General features: G+C 34.9%; 1 protein-coding gene across 5 annotated transcripts in view; it reads left to right on the top strand.

Moving 5' to 3' along the window:
• Positions 1 to 22,627, top strand: part of LRCH1 (leucine rich repeats and calponin homology domain containing 1) — a 117,256-nt gene that overhangs the window by 54,476 nt on the left and 40,153 nt on the right. For 3 of the 5 annotated variants that reach the window (XM_040056814.1, XM_040056812.1, XM_040056816.1), the window contains exons 3-11: positions 2,720 to 2,846; positions 8,169 to 8,274; positions 8,770 to 8,906; positions 10,117 to 10,244; positions 12,122 to 12,206; positions 16,601 to 16,706; positions 17,827 to 17,939; positions 19,457 to 19,524; positions 20,623 to 20,709. In XM_040056814.1, coding sequence (XP_039912748.1) covers positions 2,720 to 2,846; positions 8,169 to 8,274; positions 8,770 to 8,906; positions 10,117 to 10,244; positions 12,122 to 12,206; positions 16,601 to 16,706; positions 17,827 to 17,939; positions 19,457 to 19,524; positions 20,623 to 20,709 — 957 coding nt within the window. The remainder of the gene's footprint in view (positions 1 to 2,719; positions 2,847 to 8,168; positions 8,275 to 8,769; positions 8,907 to 10,116; positions 10,245 to 12,121; positions 12,207 to 16,600; positions 16,707 to 17,826; positions 17,940 to 19,456; positions 19,525 to 20,622; positions 20,710 to 22,627) is intronic. The other 2 variants (XM_040056815.1, XM_040056813.1) reach the window with 1 other exon arrangement.

Here is a 22,627-nt window from a genome sequence, read left to right as displayed (position 1 = left end):
GGCATCGTAAATGCCAAAATGTAAAAATAGGAAAACCAAGCAATATTAATCCAGTTCTGTTCCTTCATCTTCTAACAAATCCAAAGTGCTAATCACATCCACGCAGTTGTATTCTTTTAATTCACTTCTGATGACAAATTTTGTAAAGCTTAAAAAGATGGAGGGACAGAGACAGAGGATTTATATTTTTCACCATAGGGAATGGTATTGAAGAGTGTCGATCACTAACATAGTCATATTATGAAAGAAATATAGCTACTACCTTTTTTAGGAGAAAGTGGCAAAGAATTAGACATCTTTACCTCCTTTCCAGAAAAAATCTGTGTGAACACTAATCACTACAGAGAACTAGTGTTAGTTCAAGAGCAGGTGAATGCACATGTGCTCTTGATGGAGGGGCAGGTGAACCCTTTTTCAGTTGGAGCAAAGTGTGGAGTTTTCTTTGCAGTTAGCTGTGTAAAAACGGTAATAGTGAAGATATAACAGTCTGGTCTTTGCAAGAATGAGGTCTCAGTAGATGGTGAAGTGACTCTTGGTCTTTTAAATTCAGGGAATGAAGGTTTGATCATCAGTTTTATCAACACTGAGGATTTTTCTTGAGTCTGTATTATTACTGTACTGCAGTTTTGGCCACTGTGTATTGGGCCACTATTTTGGCTCTAAAAATTGAAGTGGAATAGTGTGTCCTGAGTATCTGCACACATACAAGAAATAAGACTTGAGATTTTGAATTAGTGTTTGTTAGATATACATAAAGAACTTAAAAACTGGATTAAGTTATTAAATATACATAAAAAGTCTTGGTAAATCTAGGAATCAGAAGTAACTTGGTTAGAACTTAATGTCGTGAAACCGTGAATTAGAACTCTGTGTAGTGATTGAATTTGTGAGAGTCATTGCAAAACTATAATAGATTTTGTATCACATATGAGAGTAAATTGGACAAAACAAAATGAATTTTTCTATTTGATTAAGTAACTGACTTTTCTCTCAGTTTAAAATCCCCTCTTCACTTAAATGTGCCCTTCCCCCTATTAGTTGAATGTAGTGAACAGTCTGAACAAGGAAATACATTCTTGACTTTCTAACCAAGTTGTTTCTTGGCAAGAAATAAATAATAGATTTAAAATGCATATCTTTCTGCCTGTTACCAGCAGAGCCCATATGTTGAACAGCATTAGAAAGTGGTGCCAGGAGATCTAAATATAGTGTTTGGGCTTTGGTGGATACTGTTCATGTCTTATTTAAAGAGATTCCTTTGAAACTAATGATGATTTATTATTCACTTGCCCTGGTTATGTTCTGTTCCTTATCTCTTAGTGAATTGCTTCTGAATTCTGTGGAGCTTAAAAGTTGTTTTTACTTACTTTTTTATCTGTGTCTGATCTGCAGCATAGGGTTACTTCTTTAGAGTCTAAGGTTCCCCAATTTGAATTCTTAAAACTTGAAAAAATATTTCCAAGTAATTTTTTTTTTAAAAAAAGTTGTCTTGGTCTTCTGTAAGGACACTAGTATTAAGAAACCTGGCTTCACAATAAGCATTGATACTTTTTTTCAGCTGCTGCTGGTTAGTAGTTGGATTTCTATTTTTTATTTTCTTTGGGATATTGATATCTGTCAATATCCTGGTATATGCAATGAAGATATGATGGTAGTTTGCTTTGTACAACATTTTGAGACTGCTGTGTGGACCATGAATATTCATCTCTCTATGCAGCTTTGTAGCTCACTGCTGGATTGGCAGTTGAAGAAATGCTTTGCAACTTCAGGAATTTTGATTTTTTTTTTGTTTGTTTTTGTTTCACCTCAATGTTGCAACTCCTACTGAAATTACACAGGACAATTTTTGCCATGTGTTTCCAGAATTCAGTCATCTATCTTTGCTCTCTGAAGCAAAGTAGGCATATAGGCAGGAGCTAATAAAAATGGCTTATACTGGGGTGCCACTTTGAGTTACTGTTCATCGTTTTACTACAGGTTAATCATAAGAAAGAAAATCCTGTATTTTAAGAAAATTTTAAAATATTCTAGGAGAGAGTAATTACTGTGTTATTCTGATGAACATAAAATTTCTTCTGGGAATTGAGCCACAAATTACTATTTTTAATCTTCTGGACATCACAAAAGGTCACGACATTTATCATCTTTAAGCTCTAGCTTAGGAGTCTTGAAAGGAAATGAACCACTGATATGCCCAGAAAATTTTGCTGTATTTACCTGAGTTAATAGCACAGAAGCATAGAACAAGGTGTACCAAGTAGTCTTCAGCTGTAAATGTGCTTTAAATTAATTGACAAAATAACCTTTTTGTCTGTAATTTGCATATTTGTCTTCAGCTGTAACAAAAGGCATCCATTTTAATGGCACGTAAAACCACAGGAATGTTTAAATACTTGCAAAATACTGTCTCAGTTGACTTTCCTGTGTTCATTAGGAAGGGAAACAGCTGTTCTTTGTGACAAACAGATTTGTTACAATGTTGTTAAACTGACACAGTGCATTTTTTCCAGAGTGGTAAATTCCGCAATATTGTTAGTCAATAATCAGTTACTTCTGCTGTGCAAGTGTCTTCTTAATGATTGCCATTGGAAAATTTCAATTTTATCTGCATAAAATATGACCCACGGAAATGAAGAAATTTTGCAACTCTCAGAATTTATGTGAATATGCACTAGAACATCACTGATGGTTTTAATATTTTTGTTTTGTTTTGTTGCAGTCGAAATCAGCTTTCTTCTTTGCCAGCTTGCCTGTGTGGTCTTCCTCTAAAAGTCTTAATTGCAAGTAACAATAAGCTAGGTTCCCTTCCAGAAGAGATAGGTCAGCTAAAACAGTTAATGGAATTGGTATGTTACTGATCTTTTTTTTCACTTTTTATTTTGACTTCTTTTGAGCTTAAATAGAAACAGTAAAATGCACTTTTCGCATATATTTAAACAGGTGCTTAGTATACTATAATATCGTTTTCAAAAGTTAAGTTTTTAACTTCTCAAGTGTGTTGGATGGTAACGCAGTAAGAGTTTCCTTTATGTTCTTGAGGACTCTTTGAAACAACATCACTGCCCTCCGTTCCTTCAAAGCTCTGTTTCGAAGTTCCTCACCTTCACCATTTCTGCTCACTGCCCGCCCTGGCTCCCTGTTTCACTGTATCAAGTTCATAAGTTCTGACATCAGGCTCTGCAAGGTCGTACCCTCCCAGCGCCCTCCCCTCGTGCTTCCTTTCTGTGTTGTTACTGTCTGCATACCGCACAGCATTCCACTCGTGATACTGGTCTTATCAGTCTATTTTCATTTTATTTCACTATATTTGTCATGCAACCTTCCTTTCCTGGAACACCCATCTAAAAAGATCTACAAAATGATTATACTCCTCTCGTTTTCAAAGCTGTCCACATGAATACGGTTTCTACAAGCGGTAGATCATTTAGAATATATTGTCCAGTCAATGACAGTCTGAAAAAGCATAGCTTATTTGGTGCTATAGTATGAAATTACTTTAATTGCATGTCTGTGGAAAATGATGTATAAGAGAATGCTTCCCTTTCTCTCCCTTTATATATTGTAGGTTGAGACTCTGAATTCTTTATGACATACATGTTCTGGTTATTTCTATTCATTTTTGCCTTTCGAGATAGAAATTGACAAACTGCATTTTGACACTGCTAATTTATACACAGTAAAACAACCTGATCTGAGCTTCCTTCCAGCTGCTGGTATCTCCGTGGACAGCAGTTACCTTGCACATCTTTTCTGAACATGAAAGTGCCTTACTATCATATTCTTGTCTTTATAATGGTAGTTCCTCCAGTAAATTGCATTACAGAAATTAATAAGCCTTGCTTGAGGGCCCCAGCCCTGCTACTGATCTTCATAGGTGGTATGAAGTGGCAACTGTGGGGCTTTTTCCTTCTGATATTCTTGAGCAGCATTCTGTGGTATCAGGCTTCTGTTACATATTACAGATATGGCTGTTGATGAGGATGGTGGGGGTAGTTACCTTTTCCTTTCTGGGTTATGGCTGAGTTCAAAACTATCAAGTTTGTTTTGTTTGGTGAGCATTATTAATTTATCTTACCAAATATTTTAAATTTTTGTGTGTGTGTGATGGGTTTAGTGAGACTTGCACAGATGGTTCTGATTTAATTATTCTTAAAAATATGTTAGGTTGTAGCACTGTTTTTGTTATGTTTAAAATAGACACAGTAAAAGGTGATGGTTCCAGTTTTATAAATAATTTAAGTTAAATTTAGTAAAAAGTTGAGTAAAAATTAGAAGCTCAAAATCAATGTTGATAATACCCAAAAGCAGATTGGGTTTGTTTAGTTCAAGCTTATCATGTGTTTAAATTCTGGAATTCTTGTATTGCTTTCCAGTTATAGTATAGTTTCAGTGTTACTGTTTGTCATGAAGAACAAAATAATTCTTGTTCTAAAAATATTTCATATGAGATGCTCTATCTACATGTCACTTCGGAAGCCTAGAAGATAAATGAGAACTGAAAAAGGTCTGATGCTTGTTCTTTGTTATTTAGAAGGCATTTGGGGGGGGGGGGGGGGTGCCACTGAATGAAGAACAAGTTGTTGTTAAATTGAGCATGAGTCTTTTCAGATGACCTGAGCATGAGTCTTTTCAGATGACCTGATTACACAGTTTGATGCCCCTACATGTGTTTGGTACATTTCTAGTGAAATGAGTTGCACTATTTAACTGGAAATGACATAACTGTGATGTGCTGGGAGAAGCAAATAGTGGTAGGATTGAGAGTGGGGATCTGTGTTGGCATGTATAATATAAAGCAGTTTAGATAATAAGGTGATCATTGTTCTAAAATGAGTAAAAGAAACAAACAAAAACATGAAGTCATATTGCAGTTGTTGCACAAAAAATTCAGCTGTGTGAGAACACTGCCGGCCTGAATAGCATGGGATTGAAGCAGAAGCTTCACCCAGCTCTCTGGCAGGGAGTGCTGTTGTTTTGGTGTGTACACAGTGCTGGTGCTGGCCTGGGCCAGGGGACAGACCCTGAGACGCCACCTGGCTCTGTGCAGTTCTTGTGTCAACAGGACATTTCCGAGCAACCTCAGGTTCCCTAGATGTTTCACAAGCTGCACGCAGTGAGATCTGGGTGTACATAGCAAAGGGTCCTTTTTATCTACCTTTTTAATAGAAAAATTACCCCTACAGTCACTGTAGAATGATACAAGCATAATTTGCTGCAAGTAAGATTTTTCCAATAAACACTGCATTTTCCCTTCTATCCCCCAAATGGGGTAGGGAATGGTTTTCCTATTACACGTATGTATTTTTATGAATTTCATACCTGTAGCACAGAATAACTTCGATACTGCATGCAGGAAACTTCCAGGTATTCTTTTAAATTTAGGGTTCTGACAGCTAACTTATTTTGGTGCTTGTAACATAAATTTTTCTCCCTGCAGAATACATTGCCATTATTTGGCAAAAATCTTGGCTGGGAAATTTACTTCTGTTTGCTGCAAAAATATCTTTAACTCAGTCATGCCTCTACTGTCAGCCAGAAGAGTGCAAAATTAGTGTGAAGATAATCTGAAACTTACTCTCTGCCACAGAAAAGTAATTAGGCAGAGATGGCTCAGTAATTGTACCCAAACTATCAGATGTACAGTAAAATTAATTTCATCCTATCAGGCAGTATTGCACTTCTGCCTTCTTCAGGTAGCAGCACTCTCCTTCTCTGGGATGCTCCTACCTCTTGTTGGAAGCCTTCAAATTACTCTGGGATTTATGTCCTTTACCTCATTCATCTAGTTAGAGACAGCAGCCTAACCATATGGGACTTGCTGCCTGCTCTTTGCTAAAAGGGTCCATGTGCTCATGTACTGTGTAATTTCTTTTTACTGTTCAGTATGGCTCCTATGTCACAGGCTCTGACTGAAGCCATGTGCTTTTTAGGAATAATAGCTCAGTCAGGAGTCCTGAGTTTAAAGTTACGTAAGGAGGAAGTTTGCCTCAATTTGAATGCTTTGGATAAATTTCCCTGTGTGTATGAATAAATATGTTAATATGGAGTCAGTGTACCTTATTGTTTTTTCTGTTTATCTTGCTGAACATATACGATGAATTTGATTGGTTTAAGGCCATCTAAATGTTACCATAAACAAAGGGAAACAATTTATGATTTTGCTTTCATGCCACTGAAATTAATGTTAAATTTCCTTAATTTAATAACCATTAAATAAAAACCTTACATTTCTCTTAATTTGAAAAATTGCCTTGTCATGACTGGACATGGCCTGTCTGGTGAGAACAAAATAGAATTAATACAAGAAGTCTGATCTCAGCAAATACTGGTTCCCCATGGAACTTGAGTGTTTGCACTTCAGTCACCTGCAAATGTCCCTGAAGTTCCAAACGGCTGGTTGCATAATTTCTTAAAAAAATACCAGCTTGGAAACCATAGGTGTTTGATAATATTGCTTCCATTACTGCCAAAGTAATGAGAAAGTTTAACACTGTCATATACACACTCATGAAATCTAATAATAGTCAAGAGCATAATTACGAATAAATGTTACAAGTCTTTGTTTTCCATGGCTATTCATACAAAATAATTTAAGAAAGGAAAAAAAAGGCAAGTTGGATTCCAGTGTTCAGTAGGATAAAGGATACTGCTGTCTCTAGAGATCTTGTGAATGCTGACATGCTGTCACAACAGATCAGTCTTATTGAGGATGTTTGGGAAGGCTGTAAGTGGAAGTGGACTTTGTTTTTGAGGTTACACACTGCCAGCTTTCTTTTTCTTTTTTTCATGCTTCCTCTAGAATTCTACCTCTTTCCGTGACTTGTTCTGGTGTGTGTGCCTAAGTACACTTGGTCTAGAATTTCTTTGCCACAAGGTGACTTTAAATTCTGTGCTCTAAAAATCAAGTATCTAATTATGAAGTAATTTAAAGACTATGAATTAAAAATAGGACAGTAAAGCTTTAAAAATAAATGATCAAGGAACAGTGCAATTACCCAGTCTTTGTGATAACTTGGGCAAAAATGCGCTCATTAGCTGGGATTTTTAATTTCCTTGTCTGAAAGCTACAGTAATTTCCTGACTGTGTTTTGAGAAGGGAAGGAAGTCTTGGCGGCAGGAAGATTCTATTGCAAGAAGAAACTTGTTGGATACAGGGAATAGCATTGCCAGATCACATTTTGGTTTTACTACCATTTTTTTGTTAACCAGATTTTAGGCTCGAAGATAAGGAGTTAATATAATTCTTTTGGTATTAAAGCAAGCATCTTCAAAGACATGACCTGGAAATCTGGCTTCTCAAACTTCCGTAGATCTCCGAGATACTCTATGAATACGTTTGAAACAGCTGAGAGAGTAGATTTATTCTGTTAGCTTTTCAGGAAAATTGGGCATAACCCTATTTAGCTTTCATGCTTGTGAAATCCTGTTTCATTCTTTTAGTACAGAAGTGACAGCATAATTGGGACATTACTCAAATTTGCAGGTTACCTGGGATTTAAGCAGATGTTTCCATGTCCATTTGTCAGCAGAAATCATAGCTAGTATTTAACAGTTGTCTCATTGCAGACTGACTTAATCCCAGAAGCTGATCTTTCATGCACATTCATAGCAGTTTCTTGCTTGAAATAGTTAAGCTATGCTTAAAAAGCTCAGTCCCTTTGCATTATGGCCTACTATGTGCTATGCTGATCAGTTATATGCCTTTAACTGGGAATTACAGAATGCTCTTGCTGTATTACTATTATTACTGTATTTTATTTTGCTTAAATATTCCATCTTGAAGAACAAGAACTTTTTAAAAATTCAGATCCACACACTTGGGTTTTTACATTTCATCCTAACGTGTTTGGTTATATATAATCACTATACTGAATTCTTCATAAGAAGAAAAGAGCGAAAAATTAGAACTTAAGTAAGTAGTTTTGAATATTTTGATAGAAATTAAATTAACTTCCAAAATTAGCTTGTTCTTTAAATAAGAATTTGTTCTGGTTTTAAGTAATGTGTGAACATTTTCCCATGTATCTCTTTTTTCATTGTGACTACAGGACATAGATTGTTGCAATTTTTTCAGGTTAATAAAATGATAATAGCAAACTAGCTGTGTTTGTGTTATGGAACATTTAGGAGCTGAAAGTTCATTATTTGTTATTACTGTTTTACTGTAGGATGTCAGCTGTAATGAAATCACAGCTTTACCACAGCAGATAGGCCAGCTGAAATCTTTAAAAGAGCTGAATGTCAGAAGAAATTACCTCGAAGTTTTACCCCAAGGTAAAAGCAAATGAACAAAAAATAATATCTTTACAGTAACTCTTATTATTATAATTTTGAAAGTATTTTGAATGATACAAATAGATATGATTAAAAAGTAGCTATTACCTTGTGTTCAAATTTCCTGCACTTGGGTCTGCAGTGTATAACATTCAATGGTAGCCATTCAAAAACTGTGTGAGGTTTTTTCAATGTATCTTTATGATTCTGTGCAACTTTTAAGTTGAACAACTGTCTGAATACAGTATGGAAACAGTCAGCTGAATTTCAGGAAAAAAAAACATTTCCAAGTATTTGTTTGAGAATTTATTGTCACTTGTGTAATATTAACACTCTTTAATTTCTCAGTGTAAAATGGAATAAATGTTGATCTTCCTCCTCCCTGAATTTGTTTTTTTCCTGAATGCAAAAGAAGGGTTTTTCATAAATATTTTATTATTTTATGCCAAAAATCAAAACAGATATAACACCTTCTCTCCTTTTTATTACTTTTAGAACTAGTACAGCTTCCCTTGGTAAAGTTTGACTTTTCCTGCAATAAAGTGCTTGTGATTCCAATTTGTTTTAGAAAAATGGTGCAGTTACAAGTATTACTGCTCGAGAATAATCCTTTGCAATCCCCACCAGCACAAGTAAGTAATGGCTATAATTTAAGTTGTGCCTTAATACTGGATGGCTGCTAACACATTTTAGAACAAAGAATGTCACCTTCTGCAATTGCAGGCTTCTGAATTTCAGTCATCACAGACTGTTGATAGTTGTTGATACCTAAATAGCACATAAGATATATCTAAGTAAGGCATTAAAAATATCCTCTGTTCTCAGTATGAATTTGTACATCACTTAAACTGACACACATCTAGATGTCCATTGGGTTAGCTGTTTATTTTTTTAATTTCTATCTGCATATGAAAGTTAACCTTGGATTATGTGTATGATTTTGAAAAAGAGTAGTGATAAACTTCCTGGGTAATTTTTCTTTCTGTTAAAAAGAATCTAGTTCTAGAAGGTTCTACAGTGATTTGCTAACTTTTAAGTTAAAAAATATGCACATGATCTAGAACAGAATCCATGTGAAATTTATTTCACTTTATTGTGTAAGTTTCTAGTTTGTGAAGGAAATAAAACTCCACTTTGGAACTGTAGGTGACTGAGTAATAAAGATAACTGAAGGCAACCTGTGTTTGCTAGTTAAGAACAATTTTGTTGTTAACTTACTGGACAGTAGACTCAAACTGCATCTCTGAAAGCTACAATTGTTCTGTATCAGCAGCTGTTGAAATACTTAAGAATTTTATTACATTGGAGAAATGCTTTTCATAATCAATAGTGACGCTGCCTTTAAACTAAAAAAATACAAAGCAAGAGGTGTTCTTTTTCTTAAAGAAAAAGAAAATTCTAAAATGAAGGTGAATTGCATCATAAATATGCCTTGATTCTATTAAAAACAATGTGACCAAGGATATAAAGAGCATGCTGATTAATTTTCATTATACACTAATATTGAAAAATAATAAATTACTCAGTGTATAGTTAACAATAGGCTATACCATATATTTTAATGTATTTCTTTTTGAGTTAGAAGCTCATTTGGAGTTTTTAAAAGTAGAGTACATTATTGTCTTGTTTTCTGTCTTAGTCTGTGAGGGTATTTATACTGGTACACACAATTAATTGAGTACATAATTGAATTACTTATAAATTTAAAAAAAGAATAAAATCTATTTTCCTTTAAGTGAAATTTATAATATTAGTTGAATTTCGGGGAGGTTTACACTAACACTTGGAATAAATTACTTTTTTTTATTCTAGTTTTGAACCTAATTTTTCCTTGTCCCACAGATCTGTACAAAGGGTAAGGTGCATATATTCAAATATTTGACTGTACAAGCCTGTCAGATTAAAACAGCAGACTCGCTGTATCTTAATGCCATAGAACCACAGCATTTGCCACAACCTGTGGAAGAGAGGTATGTATGAAACTCTCACTCGTTTTTTTCATGTGACTTACAAACAATAAAATAGTATTTATCTTTAGGTTCCAGAGTTTTGTTTCTTTAGATGCTATTCAGAGCGTACTTTTTTGCACAGAGATTTCATCTGTTTTTATTGTTATGAAATCCCTGTAAGAGTTAAGAAAATAAAAATCAGTTCTGATTAAAATTAGCAGCACATTAGTTAAGAGTTTAAAAGTGAACCTTAGTTTAAATCTAACCTCTTTCTAGTGGACTCCTGGAGTACATTGAAAATAATCAGATGGTAGTTACATTAGGTGTTGGCTTGATCTATCTATCTACACATTAAATAAATTTTAACTTCATGTGTTGTTTTGTGTGTTTTAGAATTTATGTGTTATTTATATGTTTACACATTCGTGACAGCTTAATCTTTTTTGATTCATCCAAAGCCATCTGTCAAATAAAGCGAACTGCATGAATGTTGAGATGCTCTTAAAATGAAGTGTGCTGATTTGTTAGCAAAATGAGGCAAAATTTTGCATCAGACTTGTAGGAAATGACATCTTGTACTGTAGTTTAAGGACAGGAACCAGATACAAAGCTGATCCTTTCTATGAGAATCTCCATAGCTGGTTGGAAATCAGCTTTTAGCCCAGTCTTTCTTTGCTAACTAGGGCAATGTAATATAACCAACCAGAGAAAAATATGATATTTTTGAAGAGAAGTACTCAATGAGAACAAAGTGTTGATATGAATAATAGTAGATATGTTACTGCTAAAACCCTGGGAGAAAAAAAACCAAAACAAGAGCTGTTATGGAATCCCCCTTTCAGTCATCTCACTAAGGTTTGAATCAAATTGTTTTCCTCCATTTACCTTTGGAGATCCCTTTGAGTTCCTATCAGATAAGTGTCAAAGATGAGAATCCAGGATGAAGAGTTAAGTGTTCCATTTGGGAAACACCTACTGGTTTTCTGTATTGGTCTTACTAGTATACAAGAAAATTGACAGGTATGTCATGTCCTGTCTGATATTTTGGTCATATTGAAGAATACAGGTTAGGGTAAGGGGATGGTACAGAGTAGATTTCCAAAGGCAGTTTCTGCAAAACAATTTTCAGTGTTTACTGATAAGAGGTAATTTAACATTAGGATTAATGAATCAGATACCTTTTTTGATGTGAAAACTGATAAAACTCCTTTCTTAAATTGCTGTGTCAGTCTGATTTCAGTATCACAGCTTTTGGGACAGCAAATAAAGGGATAATAAGGTATATTTAGAAAAAAAACGTGATGAGAGTATTGTATCTAATAGTGCACTTTAAAATGAGTAGAGGTCATATAGGGTAATAAAACCAGAACAGAGAGCACTTGTCATTATTACAGTAATTTTCTCAAAAACCTAAATTCCAAAGTCTATTTTAAGGCATCAAAAGGAGGTTTCTGTGTTAATAATTACTTCAAGCCTGAGGGAGTTGTGAGTTCTGTTTTAATGGATCAATGGTTGCAATTAAATCAGTTGACTTCACTTTGAGTTTTACTATTTTGGTTTCTTCTCCCCTGGCTAAATTGCTTCAGTCCTGTGCTGCTTACTTAGTAACTAAACAGTTTTCCCTACAGTGTAGACAAAAGCAAGCTGATAGCAGATGATTTCTGTTGTTTCATTAATCCTTAGACTAACTAGCCATTCAGTGTGATCTGTTTTAGCATCTCCAGATTGGAAATGTTTGGGATTTTACTGTACTATGCTATTTCACCTTTACCATTAAGAATAGTTTGAATTTACTTAGTTAAGTAAAACCAGAACAGAATTTGAATGTAAATGCTATGATAGCTTTTTACTGATTTTTAATTTTCTTTTTTTTTTTTTTTTTTTTAATTCATATCTAGCATTGATGACATCTACCCAAGTAAAAAGGACTCAGATTCAGGTGTTGGTAGTGATAATGGTGATAAACGTTTGTCAGCAACAGAGGTAAGTTACCTGCCTTTCATATCAAACTCCTCTGCCAGCACTCATATTTTGACTGTGTTTTAAGTTGGGTAATAACATGAAAAGATTTAGATTTTTAGATTTAAATTTTTAGATTTAAAAACTCTGCAACCGTATCTTTGATGTGAATTTTGCACTAAGAAATGGCTAAAACAAAAGAAAAGGAGACTGGTTTTTTATTATTATTTTTTAAAAAATGTTTTTGTTTCTTCACTGTTTGGAGTGGGCAGTGAGACAGGTGCTTCCAAATGGTTACAGACTTGCCAATAGTGAAAATTGTCTACAGTTTTCTGGCAGTTTACATAATCTCAATTCATGTCTGCTGTTTTCAACAAAGTAAACATGCTAAAAGGTTACAAGCTGATGACTTCTCACATATTTTTCTCTTTGCCTGATTACTCTTTCCTGTTGGGAATTTACAGTGCCCAGTCCCAATATGTTCTGTGATGTGGTTATGGCAGATTGCTATCATGTAGAAACTCTAGAAACTTTGCAGATTTTAATATGTTTGAATGTTCTGGCACTCTAGGCAATGCTGAAAATAAACCTTGAGATTTTTCCTGACCTTTGCTGTCTGACTGAGCAAAGGGAAAGGGTAGCTTTGTGGGAGTCGTGTTGTCCTGAACAGTTAGAACTGATTCACAGAGGTTTTTTTCTGAGGCACTACTTAGCTGAACAGGGCATTAAATCTGTGTGGAGTTGAACCGAATAGATAATGGTAAATAAGTAAATAATTAGCAGTGTAAATCAGTGATGATGATCTTTCTGAAATGTACAATAGAAGTTGTGGTCTGACCGAATGGGGAATGTCTCACAATAAAAGGATAACCTTCTTGCTACTTAAAATAATTTTACTCTGATTGTTTAGTGTTTTTCCCCTCCTTTGAGGAAAAGGGATTTTGTTTCTTTTCAAACAAAAGTATAAAGAATTAAGCTTAGGTACTGAATTCATAGTTACTCAAAAGCAAATGGAACATGAATCCACTTACTGGTCTTTTAAATAGTAGCTTAAAAAACACCACGTGAATTTCCAAGTGTTTGAGGAAGTTTCTTGGTAGATGAAAGTGAAGGAGAATTGTTATGATCTCTAGCCAAATTTCTAATGATTTACCTCTTGCTATAAGAGCATTCAGTCTGTTCAGAGACACTTAAAAACTGTTTTGCCAGTCTTACATTTCCTGAAGCTCAAGATGGCTTGTTAATGAGACTGTTTTCCTGGAATTTCCTCTTTAGCTATAAATATCACCTTTAGAAAAGAGATCATGTTACCTGTAATCAAAATCTAGCCATTGAAATGCTGCAGAAAATATTTTGAAGACTATCAACAATGAAACAATACATTTTTAATAGCACAAAGATTTTTTTATATGAAAACCATTTACTCATTCTATTCCCACCTGACTGCTGCTCTACTTTTAAGGAGAAATAGTTGCTGAGATCAGTAATCCCAAATGCATTTGGTAATAAATTTACCACTCACTTTTCTCCTGATGTGACCTTTAATACCTGTGTAACACATGAGAATTGTGCAAGAAATATTAGCATGATGCAAATACAGGTTCATATGTGTTGTTAATTACAGTCAGAAAGTTACATACCAAACGTTGGATAAATATTAAATGATCAGTCATAAAACATTAAAACATGTTTCTGAGGGTTTTTTCTTATGAATATAAAGTACTGCTTAGTCTGGAGAGTAGTGGCTATTGAGTTTATATTCTTTTACAGAAAATACTGCAATGTCATTTTTCATGTGTAACTTAACAGAAATGAATCACTTGTTTGATCACTAATGTCGGTTTCAGGAAGCTTGCTAATTGACTTTGGATGAGAACAGAGGAGGGAGTACTTGATGAAATGAACTGTTTATGTGTCTCTCTTGGACTTGGTAGGGTCCTTACTGTATCAGTTTTCCCAGCTATAGTCATTTGGGCATTTCAAGTGAAAGATATCTTGTAGCATTGCTGTAAAACTGATCATTGCAACTTGAAGGCATATTCTGCCTTAAGGCAGTGTACCATCTACCTCATCTTTTAGGAAAAATACAGCATTTTGAATAATTTCCCCCCTTCATTTGGTCTTATTTTTCCTTTTGTTAAAATTGAGTAGAATGAGATTAGAATGGTGTCTGTGCTTTATTACTGGTATGAGTGATGCATTAATACCAGCTGGAATATATATGAAAAATCTTTCAAAGTGCATCATCTCAATTCTGTCTTCGAATAATGTTAGGTATTTTTGATTCTTACGTGTCTATTGTATTCTGTTGCTGTCTGAATAAAATGTAAAAGTGTGGAAGAAGGAAGTTGGATGCAGTATTTCACCTGTGAGGGAGTGATACTTTTGTATTTTCCAAGGCTGCTTTGGATAGTTTTTGTTTCATAGTATAGTGGCAGGAAACACCTGGAAAATTAATTGCAGAATTCTGTAGGTTCTGAAAGTGAGACATAGCCTGTTAAAGGAATATTTTCTTGTTTATAAATTGAATGGTCTGTTTCATTTTTTATACCAACACTCCGAAATATTTTCCTTGAAGCGTGTGTTTCTCTGCTGAGGAAAAAAAAAAAAAAAAAAAATTGTACCAGTTTCAGATCCAGAACTTCTAATGATGTGTGTAGGAACATTTTTTTGTATTATTTTCAAAGGAGAGTTAAAAAGTTAACACAATGTGAACTTCGATCAAGGATCATTAAATTCAGTGCTTAAATGTCATATGAGCCTGAAAGAGAAAGAACTTCGGTATAACCTTGGTTGTCTGAATGAATTCATATTGTACCTGGGGTTTTTTGTTGTGGTGTTTTGGGGTTTTTTTTGTTTTTTGTTTTTTGTTTTTAAGCCGTTGGATTGTCACTGCTTCAGATCTAAAAGACTTTTGTAATTAGGGTGCTTGGAGTGTCGTTTATTTTCTGTTGAAGATACTAATTGGTTTCATTTTGAAATAGCATTCATTTAAAATTTATTTTGAAAAGGCTTTGTGAAGCCCTTAAACACCCTTTTGAATTTTTTGCTCGTTAAGCTGAAGAATACAGCCAGTGAATTCATAGAGTTACTAACATGCAAATATTCATCAGAAAGAACATTCATCATAGTCCACATTTACAACTTGTTTTGAGTCCAAGGTATTCTTGGAAAACAGGAATAACCACATGTATCTTTGATGGAATTTTTAAAAGCAAGATGGATTTGCTCCATCCTTTATCATAAACTTTAGCTTCAGGAGTTAGAAAAAATACTTTCTAGTTGGATTATGAACATATGAAAATAGCAAGAATGGCAAACTTCTACTAGAAGCTAGCTAGAATTAAGCAACTGATTGTACGTAAAACATTTCATTGCAGATCTTTTTTGTTACAGTGGTCTGAACTGATAAAAAGGGGAATATAATTTCCTTAAAAAAATATTTTTCAGGGATATGGAACAAAGTACTATATGTATTATAGCAGTTATAATTACAGAATACATGTGTAGAAAACGTATGCACAGAGTAGCAAGTTACAGAAACGCAGAGCATTTAAAGAATAAGCACCACCCATGGATTTACTGGAAAATATATTTGCAAAGTTCTGAGACTGTTGTGGTGGCAAGTTCTCTGTCACAGGGAAACAAGAATAAAAACTTGCCCTCTTCTGCAAACTGTGGTTTTTGCTCTAGGTCACCTCAGGAGGGGATGTGAGCAGGTCACTGCTGGCCCTGCAGAGAAAGATCCTTAGTGGCCTGGGACAGAATTATGTCTGTGCTTCCTTGTGCAGCTGTTATCTGTAAAATCATAGACAGGATAAGCTCGTAGATACAGGTCATGTGTTTCAGCTAATACAGCTGAAAAAACGGGTGAGCTTTTAAGTCAGAAAAAGCTAGTGTACTTGAGAGTCTCTGGGGGTTTTTTTTCAGCTCTCTCAGTTAATATAATTAAAGGTGTTGCTTTGCTTGATGTTGTCCTTGCTTGCTGTAGCCATTTAGCTCAGAAGCTGCGTGGTAAAGCAGGTAAGAGGAGTCGTGAAGGGGAAGAACAAAAGGGCTGTGATACGAGGCTCAGTGTTTGGACAGACTTTAGTAGCTACAAGGAGGCCCTGTTCTCAGCTGCCCCGGGGAGGCACAGAGAGCAGCACAGTGCAGTGGTGTCAGTGCAAGGAGAGGACTAGTGCAGTGAGTAAGACAGGAAAAGGGGACATGTGAATTGTTCTTCTATTTGGCAAACCTCCCGTGAGGATATATTCAGAGTGACTACAACTTCTTACAACAGGATGTGGTCATGTTAGATGCTCTGGTATCCTCTCCCATGTTAATTTGCAGCTCTTTAGTGAGCACTCTTGTAAGCATGTACATTTTTATCATTCTTGGTTTGACCTGGGACTAGTGTTTCTCTTATTTTTTCCTAGCCCTCTGATGAAGATACTATCAGCTTTAACGTTCCAATGTCGGACATTGTGGAAGAAGATCATATTATAAAGGATGATTCGGGTCACCATGCTAACTCGAGAAAAGGTTGGAATGTAAAAAACATGGAAATGAAATACTGAAGGGACATTCTGTTGTTGATTCCATGCCTGCCTACTTGCCCAGAAGGCTTTGGGCATGCATATGCAGTTGTGTGAAAATGAGATAAGTATGTTACTTAGAAAATCCTTACCTAATTGAGTCTGTCTAGTAATTTTCCGTAGGAATTCCAAAAAACTTGCTGCACCTTGTGTCAAGAGTTGTTAAGATCTGATTCTGACTGGGGGAAGAAAAGTTAAAGTTGGTTTGAGCCATGCTATCCAACAACTAGTATCAATGTTCAGTAATTTAGCTAAGTGCAATAATGGAGTCTATTTCTATAGCTGGACTTAGTGTGTATATAAAGCTCTTTTTAGTCAGCATCACCTCTGGAAATGAATAAATCCCTTTGCATTTTGTGAGAGGTCTAATTTATCCATTTTTTTTAAAGTAACTTGTATTTTTCTGAATTACACTACATACTGATAAACAGTAAAGTAAACTTGGTTCTCCAAGTTCTGCACATACTAATAATAAATGGCAGGATGAAGTCAGCATGTTAGATATCGAAACCACATAAATAGATGGCATACTCTCAGTGTTACTGTATTGAACTTCTGTTGAGATACTAATCAGAATTTGGTAGACTATGAAGAGAGATAACAGGATTATATCCTACAGTGTTTATTAGCAAACTGGAGAGGGTAAAGCATAGGGTCATATCCTTGGAGATAGTATATGTAGCAAGAGATTGGGACAGGCTCTGAATAATTTTGCTGGGTGTTTGATGGTTTGTTACAGCATGGTAACTCTGAAATTGCGTTCAATTGCAAGTCACTGCCTAAGACATCTGAATGGCTTAAAACACTCCACAGCTGTCCAGCTGTGCTCTTGTATTGGTGCTGGAAAGACAGACTTGGTGTCGTTCAGAACTGGCTCTGTCAATGCCTGCTGTGGTGCTTCTGATACACAACTGTATGTGCCCAGGGAATGGATTTTTTACAACTTAGAAATGAATTGGCATCACGGTTTACAATGAAGGGATCTTAACCCACTTGAAACTTTTAATGTGAATTTAAACTTAGTTTTTGAAATCGTTCTTCTATTTTCTTTTCATTGCTGTTCCTAGTGGAATTCCATCAAGGACCTTCACACGTGTTTGTCAATGATAAGTCACGAGAAACAGGAAACCAGTTTGATGAATCGGATACTCTGACTACTGAATTTATGAGCTACATTAAGGCAAGTTTGTGACAATGTTAAGTGTTTAAGGGGGAAAATATTTCCACTACTTTTATAAGTGCAGAATAAGCAGGAATGATAAGCAGTAGATATTTTAAGGAATAAGAAACTGCAGCTGATATTAATTGTTTTAAAAATATACAGAAAGCAAAAATAAGCAGGTAGGTTTAAAATTATTACAATTGATCTAGGACAACTTACCTAGAACTCTATTTAGAATGTGTGAGAGTTATCCTTTAACTAGTTTAAGGCTTGAGGAAAAATGGCAGGTTTGTCCTGTGCTATTTGCTTTATATTTTGAATTGAGAGATTTATTGTGTTTGTTACATTGCTAAAATGTGAGATGACTTTGTGCTAGCTGTTGTGGCTAAAGTTTTGAAGTAATGTTATGGTAGTAAAATACATTTTCTTAATTTTTTTAAACATTTTAGTAGCAGTTGAGAGATCCTTAAAGACAAATTATATCAAATCACCTTCTAGAATAAGTGCTGCATTTTTGTTGTCTTATGGTACATACCCCCTTGTTACAGGAAAACATAATGGTCTTTATTCCTGTAAGGTGAAGAACGATGAAAGAGAATGGCTTTATTCATTCTGCTATGGATTGTCACTGGGAAATGAGCCATCATTGGAGAGTGTTAGAGAAGCTGGTACATTCTTCAGTGTCACATACAGCAGAATTGGGTAGAATTTATTGGTAGAGGATGATGCAACTGATGTGCCAAACATGACACAAAAGAGGATAAGCCTCTGTTTTATGCTGTTTCTTTTGTACAAGCACAAATGCACATTCATTCAGAGAGCTTCTGTCTTTATTGGCAGCTGAACTACCTCAGTGCTCCTGCCTGTTTGAGATGAAAGAGTTGCAAAACACCAAGTGGAAGCATAAAAGAGATTCAAGTTTTCAAATAAGTAGTATTTCATATTTATAGGTGTGGGGGATCCAGTTTATGACTACATTGAACCCAAAATAACTGACTGACTGATATGAATTCCTGGATGCAACTTTTGTTCCAATCTGTTCCTTTTAAAAAAGAAATGATTCATGACTGTCGAAATTGTCAAATATGAATCTTGTTAATAATTATGCATGAAGTACATAATTGCCGCTGTTTGCATGTTTGGAATTTCCTTGCTTTGTAAACAAATCTGGCTGCAGTAGGAGAGCGAGTAGGAGGAGAGCTGGAATCGTGGTTAATTGAAGCATTGTTTCTATATGCCAGGAAGTCACAAATGAAATCTGGGACATAGAACAACGAATTCTTATGCTGCTTGACTTTCTTTTTACAGTTAAAGGAGGGTAAGGGCTGTTGACCTCAATAAAATCTTCTGAACAGAAGATCTTGTAATCAGTGTCTTAAAAGGGGGTAGAGTGAGGAATGGATCACAAGTGTTGGATTGCTTCAGCCAGCCAACCTAAAATGTTACATAAATTAGGTCAGTGCTGAGTCGGAAAGCAAAATTTATCTGCTTAATTGCAAAGTTCAGTTCTCATTATCACGTTTGTCTGCTTACAGAGCAGAGCAGCAGAGTGTGATGAACTGTTGAGAATAGAAGAGGACACGCAATGGCAAGCAGACGAAATGTGAGTATGTTTTATGTGTCTATTAATAATTAGCTATGTCATTTAATTAGTTTGACCAGGACTGGTATGACTTTACAGTTTAATAATTTTGTAGATTTGGAGGCGTGACAATAACATAACCTTTCACTGTGTGTGTGCTCAGTGTTTTACATTTTATTGCTGAATAGAGTGGATGTTATATTACAATTAATTAATTTGTATGCCCAAATAATTTTTTGTCTATGTAGAATGCAATCTTTTTTAATTAGGTACTTTGATATTTTGTTTATTAAAGGCGTTGCTGAAAAAATATCATCAAAACTCATAAGATCTTAATTTAATGTACATTTTAAAAATCAGTTTAGTTAGAAAACATATCTTTTTTTCTTACTTATCATAATTTTAGCCTTGAAGCAATCATTAGTTTATAGATATTAATTCCAGAGTAGAACAAGTGAACACCAGTTCCTGAGATTAGTGCATAAGGAAAGGGAATTCACCATGACTGTGAAGCTGTCACTCATCTGAACAGTGTAGTCCTATATGATATTAAAAAAAAGCTCAAACCTGAAGGGAGGAAAGAATAAATACTTTTTGGCAGAGCTTTGCTGGTAGAACTAATGGGAGGTTACATTTCTGCTCCTCAAAAAGAATTATAAATGTTGAAAAGCAAAAGAGAGCAAGCTGGCCCTTATAAAACTTCATTGAATTTACTATTTGTGCTGAAACAATGCATGGGATGGGTGCCTTTCTGAGTCAGATATTGGTAAATAAATTTTCAGTTTTAGGAGTCGTTCTGTTTAATTGAATGCAAGAAGTTTTACTTCACCACATTTATTTATGTATGTATTAGGCTGGGGGCTTTGTGAGGTGTTGGAGAAGTGTTGGGGAGTTTTTTTCAGAAGTTCTTTCCATAAACTCAGCACATCCCAGTGTGCAGAGCGGCTCTTCTTCCCCTTATAGTGTTTGCATGCCAGTTGGAAGGTGAAGCTCACACATTGAAATTCAGACTACCCTTGATCATTGCTGTTGTATGTTTTGGGTTTTGGTTTTTTTGTTTTTTTTTTTTTTTTTTTTTTTGTTTTGTTTTGTTTTGAATGTTTTTGTTTTCTGTTATAGAATAAATTTATCAGAAGAACAAACTATTGATATAGAAATGATAGAACAACTGAGAGAAGCAGTAGATTTATTACAAGATTGCAACAGGTATGCTTACAATAGCTGATATAGTGATTTAATAATAAAATGTAATCTTTTTAATTTTTTTTTTGTGAATTAGATTAGAGTTCTGTTTTAATAACAGCTCAAAGCTCTCTGGAGTTACCAAGTGCTTTGTTAGCATACCAGTGTGTGCAAGGTAGTTTAGAAGGAAACTCAATTTGCTCTCGAGTATGTAGACAAAATTCCCAGTAAATTAAGAAGATACAAAAGAAACTTAAAATCAGAAGTGGAGACACCCCTTAATCATTCATCTCATGTATACTAATGTGATTATCTGAAATTTTGTCTAGGATTGTCACATTTCTTTTAGGGACTATAAATTTTTCTCTCACTCATGCTTGGTATGTGTTGTTGGAATGAAAAGGGCTTCTGGCCCATCTTCATGCCAATTCAATGAAGCATATAAAGGAGGTGCCTGAATTAATGGTGAAGTTTCTTTAGTTTTCTGAAATCCAAAGGAGAAAGAAGAGGCAAAGAAAGTTATTTAGATTTTCCCTGACTACAGAAGGCAAGCTCTTATAATTTAGATGCCCATTTTAAGTGACCAGAGTTACATAGAATGGCTCTGGAATTGTGGCTAAACAAAACAAGTGTTTGCCCTGCTGGAAAAGTATGAAAATAGTGGTGCCAGTAGTTCTGTCTGTCCAGATGCTTGCTATTGCTTTTCTTACCGTAATCATCTTAAAAATTAAGTTCATTTCAAGACTCATTTTAATTCTTATTTCTATGAGGTAGCTGGTTTACAGCTTCATTTCTCTGAAGATTAGAAACCTCCCTGTCACTTCAACCTTAAGTATGCTTGGTTCTCTTTCCTCCCTTGATAGCTGCTTGCTTTTGAGACTACACTGTTCTTTACTTTAAATGCCTATTTTGAACTGCTTTTTCACTAGCAGACTTTTGTACTTTTAGGACAGAAATTGATTCCTGTTAGTATTTCTAGAGAGACAGTAAGCTGCCTTTATTTTGCATCATGTGAAGAATACTTGAACTCTTGAATCAAAATTATTTTTGCTTAATAAAATGTTGTAAAATTAGGAAATAGACAATTAGGAAATCTCTTTAGTTCCTTTAGCTTCCTAGTGCCATTGCTTCCGCATCTCCTATGAGGCTTATTACTTTGTCAGAAAAGTGTTGTAGTTATAAAAGGAAAATGTTTGTTTTGGAAAAAACACCAGCAAAAATATTTTAGTTGTTAGCCTGATAAATGTTACAATTTTGGGTTTTTTGTTTCCAGACATTTCCTTAGAATTTCCTACGTGCTTAGCTACTTCTATTAAATTAAGAAGGTCAATAAAATACAGAAAATCTGGGTTTTGTTTATCCACAAATATACTTTCATTAGTAACACTACAGTAAATTTCAAAAATTACTTTTAGAAGTGGCCAATCATGTCACGTATGTCTGTATTTCTCTGCTGTTGTTTTTACAGCATGTTGGAGGGGGTTGTGGCTGCACTTTCTTTTTCTAACCTTAAAATATGAGTATTTATATTTAATTTTCTGAGTGCCATACAGGCTTTTTCAATATACACCTCCTGTATATTAGCATCCAGACCTAAGCAGCAAGATAGATCTGAGTGCCCAGTACTTGTCAAATGATGCTATAGACTTTCAGTCTCCTGGGCCATGGGTTCCTCATAATTTTTTAAAATATAATTACTGTATTTTATGGTATTTTGTTATATACTTGCTTTGTATAAGGCAGCGTGAGTTTTTTTGGGTTTTCTTTTCATACTCAAGAGGTTTTGTGTTTATCCAGGTACAGAAAGGAATTCAAATGCTTCTGTTGCTCCTTGGTTTAAGATGCACAAAACTGGCATCTGCTTTTAACTTAAACCTAGAGCATGTCAAACATTGTAACTTTTTCCAGTTTCCTTTGTGCATCCATATAACTCTGGCCTAGT

This window comes from Hirundo rustica, chromosome 2 (assembly GCF_015227805.2).
Source record: "Hirundo rustica isolate bHirRus1 chromosome 2, bHirRus1.pri.v3, whole genome shotgun sequence".
NCBI classification, from domain to species: Eukaryota; Metazoa; Chordata; class Aves; order Passeriformes; family Hirundinidae; genus Hirundo; species Hirundo rustica.
Note: the sequence above shows the minus strand (reverse complement) of the source record. Positions and strands in the feature narration are given on the sequence as shown.